Source organism: Oratosquilla oratoria, chromosome 9 (genome assembly GCF_046742065.1).
Source record: "Oratosquilla oratoria isolate Oo_2021 chromosome 9, ASM4674206v1, whole genome shotgun sequence".
Lineage (NCBI taxonomy): Eukaryota > Metazoa > Arthropoda > Malacostraca > Stomatopoda > Squillidae > Oratosquilla > Oratosquilla oratoria.
In genome coordinates, this window is record NC_134785.1 from 70,181,574 (window position 1) to 70,192,680 (window position 11,107).

Below are 11,107 nucleotides of genomic sequence, written 5' to 3' on the forward strand. Positions count from 1 at the left end.
AGAAGACGATGGTGAACAGGATTTGAAGAATGATGTTGATGCGGACGAATTGCAGCCCATAAACAAACGGCGAAGATGTTGAGCTATCTTTTCTATATGACGTCCTTGCTTCAACACAATCATTAATCACACGAAGACAATACGTTGGTATTCTTTTTATGTACAGTTATCAAAGAAAACTAAACATTATCTCTAAGATTTGTTGTAAGAGATAAAGGTTCAAATCAAATGACGTGTTTGTAATAAAAACAGTCATATCCAATCAGAACCCTTACATGCCAAAGTGCCGCCCCAGAGCATAAATTATGCCCTCCCTATCCCCTCCCCCCCTCCCCCTGGCGGTGATGAGTAAAGGTTCTCTTTGACAGACGGCGTGAATCTGTCTGTAAAGATGACATCTGGGGATTTTAATTTTTTCTTTTCTTGAGGGGTGGTGGTGGTGGTAAGTGGGTTGTTTGTTATTTTTCATAATTATTTTTTATCGACAGGCTGAAGAAATGGGCCTCCTTTTTGTGCCATTTTGCGAGAAGAAAACTGGGGTGAAGAGGACCTCCTGAAGGTTGTCCGTGACCTCTGAAACGGAACAGCCAGCTACGGGGGAGTTGTGTGTTGTGGTCCGTAGAGGGTGCCAGTGATCTGGCACTATTCCGGCACAATAGCTTAAGAACCGCCCCCCTAATTGTGCCGCCCCAGGACATATGCCCCCCCCCCCATTTGAGGGCCCTGTATCCAATCTACATCCTTGTTCATAATTATAATATTCAGTTCCATGTATATTTTCTCCGTACCATAATATATGTAATATGACCCAAAAAGTATTGTTCAATAATTTCCGTATTGATCATTACAGCAGCTGATATACCGGGATATTTGATAGATGTCTTTACTACCAACTATAAACACATACAGCAATGTGAATGGCAATAAATATATACGAGACAACCCTGGCGCACCGATATAATTTCTGTCACCGAAGCAGAGGCCCTATCATATATATCCCTTTATTCCTCATATGTTTCCTAATCTTGCATGCAAAACTCGCACGACTTTTTTTGACGTTGAGGTACGATAACACACATTGTAGTGGAGGTTTCTTATTTTATTGGAGCTACATGAGCAGTTATCATATTATCAATTAAATCATATGGACCAGAGGAAACCAGAGGACCAAAGGAAAAATAGTTTCACCCTACTAAAGTGTTTTAAGTTAAGCTACTGTAATTTTTGTTGGGATATTGAAAAGCAAGAATGTGAAGAGGACGACGGTTAGGGCGCCCTGACTGCAGACGACGGAGGCGACAGTTCCATTGCAAGCGTCGAATTCGTTGCAAGCATCTAAGCAACCAACGACAAGTCTGCCGAAAAGAGAACAAGCTAAAGCATACACATTTGTCAACTATTCTACACATCAATGTTATACAAATTACTTCAGGATCTAATTTGTTCCCCAACATAACGTTATTTAGTTGGATAATAACAGGCAACAAATATCTTAATGTAGTGTGCAATTATGCCGTATTAATTCATCGAAAAACTCTATATAACAATTCTGGATGAAATGTGATTATTCTTAGGAAGATTTTTGATACAGAGGTGAAATTCTTTTTGAGCTAAGATACTCTTGGGTCGTCATTTCGATTTTTTTTTCTTTTTTAAGTTTTGATGCATAAAGAATTACACCTTTAGTTGGGGGAAAGTAACATTGTCTGGCGTTTAAGTTGAACAACTCCCTTTGAGCCAAGAGTTGTTTGTTGTTTTGTTATTTGCAAACACATTTAAAAATAAGCAAAGTATGCAAGTAATCTGAAATGTCCAGCCATGTGCATAAACACTGGAATAACTTAGGGAAAATAATAAGCCAAATTGTAACCCTATATGAATTCAAAGCCGATATATGACATACCTCCCTTCCTATACACTGCAATTCTGTAAAAACAGCAGCTTACCTATCTTCGTATATGAAAACGCCGCAGTGACTCTGCCGTCCCATCTCAGTGTCGACAGTCAGTGAGCCGGAGTCGACAGAACAGCCACGCACCACCATCGTCTCATGGTTATCTGCTGCATGGCGAAGAATCACACTATTAATAATTACCCATGTGGTCTTACGAATATTACGTGTCATATGCGTATGTGATGCATGTAAAGGTATGGTTACAGTAATCAACGGATGGATTTCGTCCAACGCTTGAGGGTTTGGGAAAATAAACTGAATATATGTGTGTAAAGTATTCATATTTACGACATAAATATATATGTATATATATTATTCAATAATAAGAGATGAATTATTTAATAGTATAATTTTCTCTTGAAATAGAAAATATATTTTATAGAATTTATATTGTTGCAATAACACTGTATAACAATGAAAAAAAAAACGGAAATGAGACTATCCTTTTCTAGAGTTATTTTTTGCGTAGATCACGAATATAAAATCCGTTTCTTTCTGTGACCCTCCAGTTCTTCGTAAATAGCAGTGCCCGCAATGTCTATCTTAACGGTATTTTTTGTTGCTTTTACCATTTATATAATTTTTCACATAGCTATGTGTTTTTTTTTTCTTAACAGGATACAGAGTTAAGATGCCTAGAGAATGCAAGAATTCGCCAGACAAGTTTTGTTATATATGTGGATCAGTTACATTAAGGCAATACAAGAGACAGTTGACTCAACGTGTAAAGAAACTTTATGAGCTGTACTTTGGATGTAAAGTGGGTGACCAGGACAAAAGCTGGGCACCTCACATATGTTGTGTCAGGTGTACAAGTTCCCTTTCTGCCTGGGTGAAAGGCAAAGGGACTGGCCTCATGTTTGGCGTGCCAATGGTCTGGAGGGAGCCAAAGGACCACTCAACAGATTGCTACTTCTGCTTAACGGATATTAAAGGTGGGTGTTCAGTGTTTATTTTTTACTGTTTTTATATATATTTTCAAGAGATGTATCAATAAAAAAGATCGAAATACATAATAAGTTGCACTTCCACTATTTTTGCACGTGATCACAACCAATAGTATCCATTTTTAGTCTGATTTTATTTTATTTTCCTGCAGGTCGCAACAGAAAAGACAAGAAATCTATCGTGTATCCAGATCTTCAGTCTGCTATTCGCCCAGTTCTACATTCAAGTGATATTCCTGTACCACAGCCGCCCTCTGAACTACCAAGCGATGACACGAGCAACTCAGACGATTCAGAATCTCAAGATGCAACGTATACGACACAACTTGAATCTGATAAGAAACCACACCTCATCACCCAACCAGAACTCAATGATCTAGTTCGTGATCTAACACTTACTAAGCAACAGAGTGAACTCCTGGCCTCACGTTTGCAACAATGGCACCTGTTGGATGAAGAAGCTCGAATTACAGTATTTAGGAAGCGTTCTGCAAATCTACAGGATTTCTTCACTTTGGAAAACAACTTGACTTATTGTAATGATATCAGAGGCCTATTCAGTGCCCTTGAGCTGTCCTATGAACCCAATGAGTGGAGGCTATTCATAGATGGATCCCTTTACAGCATAAAAGCAGTTCTGTTGCACATTGGGAACACCATGCCTTCAGTTCCAGTTGCTTACTCAGTCATTTTAAGAGAGACATATGAGAACCTTGCTTTTATTCTAGACCGCAGAAGTTACAAAGAGCATGAGTGGTTAATTTGTGCAGACTTGAAAGTAGTAGCCATACTTAATGGGCTACAAACTGGATACACCAAATTTATGTGCTTTCTTTGCAAGTGGGACAGTAGGGCCAGATCAGAACATTATATACGCTCAGAATGGCCATCTTGGGAATCTATGACGCTTGGATGCCATAATGTAATTCATGAGCCACTAGTTAAGAAGGAGAAAATCATTTTGCCACCACTGCATATAAAACTAGGCCTAATGAAGCAATTTACCAAAGCACTGCAACATAACAAGCCATGTTTCCAGTATCTCAAAGGGATCTTCCCTAAAATTAGTGATGCCAAGATTAAAGAGGGTATATTTGTAGGCCCTCAGATTCGCAAGCTTATAAATGAACCTGAGCTAGCGGCCTGGCATGCATTCAAAGATGTATGCAAAGGGCTTCTGGGAAAGCACCAAGAGTCCCAGCGAGAGCGTAAAGTGGAGAGGCTAATCAAATGCTACCAAGATCTCGGATGCAATATGTCACTGAAGATACACTTTCTTCATTCTCATCTGTCCTTCTTCCCAGAGAATGCAGCAGATGTGAGTGATGAACATGGAGAGAGGTTCCATCAAGATATAGCGTCAATGGAAAACAGGTACAAGGGAAAATGGAGCCCTGCTATGCTGGCTGACTTCTGTTGGAACCTGAAGCGTGACACGCCTGAGACGTCTTATAAAAGAAGAAGTAAATAATAGATTGTAGGTTAATACATCATATAAAGCTAACAAACATGCCGATTCATTATATATTAATTAAATAAATACAATGGAGACATTTAATCTGACTTTGGGAGCAAAATACATTTATGGAACCTTGGAAATCTCTATTAATTGCATAATTATTAAAACAGCGATTTACAAAAAATTGTGACGTGGCATGAAATTTTTGTTATCAAATTTGAATTCAGCACACTGAACTTCATAATAAAACGCACATGAGAACTATGTTTTTTTCTTAATCCCCGTCTGGGGTATTGGCTGCTTGTTATTGTGGCAAAGTAGCATGCAGTCGATACTTTAGGGTCTATATGGGGCGCCCCTACGGACCAGAGCCACACATCATTTTGTCTATGATAGAAGAAATTCTGTTCATAGAGAAATTATGACACTTTTATACTACGACTGTCCCTCCGTTATGCTGTCCCCCAACCCCTTGTTGCTGTCCTGTACCATTTCTCTGAGTATTCTCTTTCTGATTGGGGGAATTCCCTGTGGTGGGGGAAAAGAATACTGCCACCAAGTTTTCCCACTTGGATCGTAAGAGTCGAGAAGAAAGGGACGGGGAGAGGGACTAGGCATCCTTCTCCCTGTAGCCCCAAGGGGCAATTACCTAAAATGAAAAGAAAAGGCATAAGGGGTGCTGGCGGGCCTCGGGCCAGCACCCTAAGGTTTGGGTCTTTTAATGTGCGTGGATGTGGTACAGATGAGAGTAAAAGGGAAGAGATAGGTAGTATGTTTGTGAGAAGAAAGTTGGATGTGTTGGCTTTGAGTGAAACTAAGTTGAAAGGGAAGGGTGAGTGTATGTTTGGGAGTGTAAGTGGGAGGTTATCAGGAGTGAAGAGAGGGCGAGGGAGGGAAGGGGGCGCTATTCTAGTAAGTGAGGAGATAGGTAAAGGGGTAGTGGAGTGGAAGGAGGTTTCCTCAAGGATAATGTGGATGAAGGTGAAACTGGGAAAGGAGATGTGGGTCTTTGTAAGTGCATATGGGCCGGGCAGTGAGAAGAGCATGGAAGAAAGGGAGGCCTTTTGGATAGATTTAAATGGGTGCATAGAGGGTTTAGGAAGAAATGTCAATGTAATAGTACTGGGAGACCTTAATGCTAGAGTGGGAAATGGTCCAATCGATGGAGTGGTTGGGAAGTGTGGAGTTCCAGGAAAGAATCGTAGTGGAGAGTTGATGGTGGAAATGTGTCTAGAAAGAGAGTTGATGATAGCAAATACAGTGTTTTCGGAAGAAAGTCAAGCATAAGTACACATGGGAGAGGGTGGTGGAGGGAAGGGTGGTAGATAGAGCGCTAATGGATTATGTAGTGGTAAATAGGATTATGATAGGAAGAGTTAAGGATGTACATGTGCTAAGGGGAGAGGGTGGGGGAATATCAGATCATTTTTTGGTGGAAGGTAAGTTGAGGGTGGAGGATAGATGGAGAAGGAGGAAAGGGACAAAAGGTAGGGAGGTTCTTAGAGTGAACTCCTTGAATGAAAAGGAAAAGGAGAAGGAGTACGAAAAGAAGCTGAAGGAGGAGTGGGAGGGAGTTAAGGATAGAGCAGAGATGGGTGTGGAGGAGGAATGGGGATGGTTCAAGGAGGGAGTCTTAAAGTGTGCAAGGATGGTGTGTGGAACAAGAAGGACAGGGGGAAATAGAAGAAAGGGTAGTGAATGGTGGGATGAGGAAACAAAGAAGGTTGTAGAAGAGAAGAAGCGAGCATTCACAGATTGGTTACAAAAGAGGACAGGGGAGTCATATGAGACGTACAAAGAAAAGAAAAGAGAAGTAAAGCAAAAGGTAAAGGAGGCAAAGAGGAGAGCAGATGTGAAATGGGGTAAGAGTATGACAGAAAATTTTGAAAGTAATAAAAAGATGTTTTGGAAAGAAATTAAGAGAGGAAGAGGAGGCGAATCAAGTAGGGAAGAAAAGGTAAAAGGTACAGATGGAGAGTTGATAATGGAAGAGATGGCAGTAAGGGGAAGATGGGCAGAATATTTTAGGGAGTTGCTGAATGTGAAGGAGGATAGGGAGGGAAAGATAGCTGCAGTGGGAAATACGAAGAAAATGAGAGTGATGAGTGAGGAGAATGGAGGAGAAATAAGGAAGGATGAGGTGAAGGCAGTTGTAAAGATGATGAAAGCAGGTAAGGCACCTGGTCTGGATGGATGTCATGCAGAATGTCTGAAAAAGGGAGGTTCAGTGATGGTGGACTGGTTGGTGAGGTTATTTAATGTTTGCTGGAGAGAGGGTAGAGTACCGGAGGACTGGAGTAGTGCCTGTATAGTTCCTCTTTACAAGGGAAAAGGGGACAAGTGTGAATGTAGTAATTTCAGAGGGATTAGCCTGTTGAGTGTAGTAGGGAAGGCTTATGGGAGAATCTTAATTGAGAGGATTAGGAGAGGAACAGAAGGAGTAATTGGTGAGGAACAGTGTGGATTTAGGACAGGTAGAGGTTGTGTAGATCAGATCTTTGTGGTAAGACAGATATGTGAGAAAGCTATAGGAAAGGGGAAGGATGTTTTTTGGGCTTTTATGGATCTGGAAAAGGCTTATGATAGGGTAGACAGAAAGGCACTGTGGGAGGTTATGCAGATTTATGGGATAGGAGGAAAGCTTTTGGGAGCTGTCAAGAGTTTTTATGTGAGTAGTAGAGCATGTGTTAGGATTGGAAATGGAGAGAGTGAGTGGTTTGAAGTAAAGGTGGGACTTCGTCAAGGTTGCGTTATGTCGCCCTGGCTGTTCAACTTATACATGGATGGGGTGGTGCGAGAGGTGAATGCTAGGGTAGTGAGTCAGGGATTGGAGATGGTTAAAGAAAATGGAGAAAAGTGGGAGGTGAGCCAGCTGTTGTTTGCAGACGACACTGCGCTTGTGGCAGGGTCAGAGGAGGGATTGAGGAAGCTGGTGGCAGAGTTTGGGAGAGTATGTGATAGAAGAAAGCTAAAGATAAATGTGGGTAAAAGTAAGGTGATGAGATGTACAAGGGGTGAAAGTGGCAGTAGACTGGAAGTGAACATTAAGGGAGAGCGACTGGAGGAAGTGGATAGTTTTAGATACTTGGGTGCAAGTGTAGCAGGAAAAGGTGGAGTGAAGGTGGAGGTAGAATGTAGATTGAGAGAAGCGAGTAAATGCCTTGGTGGTTTAAAGAGTGTAATGAGAAATAGACATTTGGGAATGGATGCGAAGAGGAGACTGTATGAAGGAGTGATTGTGCCAACAGCACTGTATGGGGCAGAAACGTGGAACATAAGAGAAGAAGAGAGAAGGAGTTTGAATGTGTTTGAGATGAGGTGTCTGAGAAGTATGGTGGGGGTTACTAGGCTAGATAGAGTGAGAAATGAGGAGGTGAGGAGGAGAACAGGGGTGAAAAAGGATTTGGGAGATAGGGTTGATGAAAGAATATTAGGATGGTTTGGACACATGGAAAGAATGAGTGAAGAAAGACTAGTAAAAGAGGTATGGAAGGCAGATGTGGAGGGAGTGAACATGAGGGGACGTCCTAGGATGAGGTGGATGGATGGGGTGAAGGGGGCTTTGGGGAAGAGGGGAATGTCTGTTGAGGAAGGAAGGGAGAGGACGGAAGACAGAGGTGAGTGGAGAATGGTTGTATATGGATGATGTTGTGACTGCATGAGGAGGAATGGTTGGGGGGGGGGGGTGGGGTAGTATGTGTGAGTAAATTTTGACGCAGCCCGAAGGGATTTCTCCCCGTCCTCTCCTTATATGCAAAGGGGGACGGAGAGGGGGGGTCGCCGATTAAATGAAGCGGCCTTGCTGTGGATGTACTGTGTCTTGCGACACTGCTTCTGACCCAGGGCGGTGGGCAGGGTGCAGGGATGACCCGTCATCCAGGAGGTGCTCAGATGAGAGGAAGGGTGGGAGGGGTGTGGAGTGTATTTAGGGATGAAATGGGTGGGAGTGTTGTTATGCCTTTCCCTTTTTGGCTACCTCCCTTGGAAGGGGGAAAAAGCCTTGGTATATGTATGTATGTATGAAATTTGTTGTACAGTGTAATCAAACGGTCGTTTGAATACTGGTGTACGTAAACGGTGGTAATTTTTCTTATGCGCGAAAACTCGTCTCGCCATTTGGTTAATAACTACATTTTTTTTTTCGCAATGATGGAGTGGAATACTGAAGTTATCCATGCTCCAACAGAGAAGACACGACCACAAGAGGCACTTTGGGATGTGAGGCATCCAGACTGTATTAAGAAATAATATAATCTTTCTCACTGAGTCAGCACTTCAATTACCATTTTCTATAGATGACAAATATCTTCTGCCTACTGTTCGATAATCTGTGTGTGTGTGTGTGCATGTGTATATGCATGCTTGTGTGTATAAGATATCCAAAGATCGTCAAATATGCATTCTAGAGAGATCACGAGTCGTTCGAAGTTATATGGGATAAAATATTTTAGAAAGTGTAATAGGCATTGGCTCTGCCAATGAAATTCCTCATTCTGGATAGAAGCATCACAAGAGTGTAGACCCTTTCCTGTATATTGTAGTGGTAACTACAATTAGATGAACAACCACACGTGCACTCGCACACCGACTAGATCTTTCACACGGTGATTCTAGAGTGGGGAGGAATCATTGATATACCAGGGAAGTGCAAAGTCGGATCATGTTCACTGCGGACAATTTCGCACTCTCACATAGACTCAAACACACCAATATATAAGTGTATACGTATATGGCGTTTGTAATTTGCAAATCAACTGTTGGATCATATAACTTGTTCATTGGTCTCAGAAATACAGACGCGCTAAAAGGATAAGGTGAGATGGTCAAAAGTTCATATGTTGAGGTGTTTCATTGCGGCTGAAACAGTCACCCTTAACCTTTATACTCGGGTAACAAGTGATGGTTGCTATTAATCGCTTGGGGATAGTGTTCTGACCTGTCGCACTACAACGTCACACAATATCGAAGTCATATTCTAAAACCAGAAAATATGTTTATATGATCTTCTCTCACGCAATGAGGGTTTCTGATTGGGTTCCTTTGGTGTCGCGCAAGGCCGAGAGCACGAGCACTGTGACGTGAGCGCTATGCGCGTTTAAATTTTGGTGGCTTACTAATCTTCTTCGTTGGATAAAAAGATCGGAGAGCATTCGGAGCGCGCTTGGAACATTAACAGTCACGCACGATCTATGTCAGCGGTCGTGAGGGTCCTGTATATGATATATTTCTTATAGTATTTATTAATTCATCTTATCTATTGATTTCATTTTTCATGTATTCGTCATATATATATATATATATATATATATATATATATATATATATATATATATATATATATATATATATATATTTCATTATTCATGTATTCAAGTTATTTATACATTTCATTATTCTTGCAATAATCTTATGTATTTCATTATTCATTTATTCATCTTAACTAGATATTTCAGTATTCATTTATTTCTACCTTTTTGTCGTGACAAACTGCTTCATACATACAAATCTAACTCACAGAAATATCCAGACAATTTGATGCAGTCTGTGGAAGGGAAAAGGCCGTCTCTTGCCTTCCAGCCCGCCAGGCAAGGAGACTCGAGGTAAGTGTCGCTCCTGTTGTTGTGAAACGGATCCTCACAAAACGGGTTCGAACCGTTGAACGAGGCGCACTTGAAGCAGTCCATTGCTAGGGCGGTTTGAACTGGAAGGAGTTGATGTGTTAAATTAATTAGATAAATGAACATGCGAATGAAGCAAAAGTCAAATAAAGTAAAAATAATTTAATATAGTATTCCACAGAGATGCATTTGGTTATGGAATAGCCCTTTGACAAAATATCGTTCAGTAAAAAAAAAAAAAAAAAAAAAAAAAAAAAAAAAAAAAAAAAAAAAAAAAACATAGCCCAGTCTGACAAATGGAGACACAGACGGTACACACGCGAGTGTGGATCTTTCCCTATGCCAGTGTTGTCCAAACTGGGGTACGCAACATAGATCGTAGGGGTAGGTGAACAAAAAAGGAATACACACACACACACACACACACAACAGAAACATCCCATGTTCTATGGCGGCAGAGGGAGCGGAGGGATGGGTACGAGAACAAACAAGGAACACACACACACATAATATATCACTTGCATTATCTTAAATAAAACTGAGTTTGTTCAACCATGGTGTGCTGAACAGTAGGAGAAGGTAATAAAGGGTACAATAGGCCAAAATGTTTGGACAACACTGCCCCATGCAAGACTATCAGGTAAATGCGTACACCCATACACCCTCCTCTTTCTCGGTCTTCCCATCAAATTCACTCCTTCCACGTTTGCCTTCCACACTTCCTTTGCTAGTCTGCCCCGTCATTCTTCCCATATTCCCAAACTACACAAATGCATGACATCTATATTAACTCTACATTTGAACAAATAAATGTGCTATAATTACAACAAGGAAAAACATACCTATTAGCTGGATAGTGAAAAAGAGCTGGAAAAGAAGCTGAACGCGTCGGGAGGACATGTCGGCAGACCCACACCGCAATCTGTGGCCGCAGACAACTTTGACCTGCCAACACAAAATCACCTTAAATTCATGGTTTCTCCTGACAAACAGGCTTATAATCTGATTCACAATTATAGTTTTTGTTTAAATCTGGTAATGGAGGAAATATGTATTTGTTGATTTAGAAATAAGGGACGGGTGTATGACGTCTTCCTAGATATGGCCGACATACTGTATATAGGGGAAA

The 11,107-nt window shown here is 41.2% G+C and overlaps 1 protein-coding gene across 1 annotated transcript; it reads right to left on the bottom strand.

Annotated features, from left to right (window-relative positions):
- Positions 1 to 1,084: 1,084 nt before the first annotated feature.
- On the bottom strand, positions 1,085 to 10,060 carry LOC143027948 (uncharacterized). Its single transcript, XM_076189593.1, has 3 exons — positions 9,876 to 10,060; positions 1,947 to 2,061; positions 1,085 to 1,355 (listed from the first exon to the last, which is right to left on the bottom strand). Exons 1-3 carry the CDS (start codon positions 10,042 to 10,044, stop codon positions 1,208 to 1,210), a joined length of 432 nt encoding a protein of 143 aa, XP_076045708.1. The 5' UTR covers positions 10,045 to 10,060; the 3' UTR covers positions 1,085 to 1,207.
- Between the last annotated feature and the right edge of the window lie 1,047 nt (positions 10,061 to 11,107).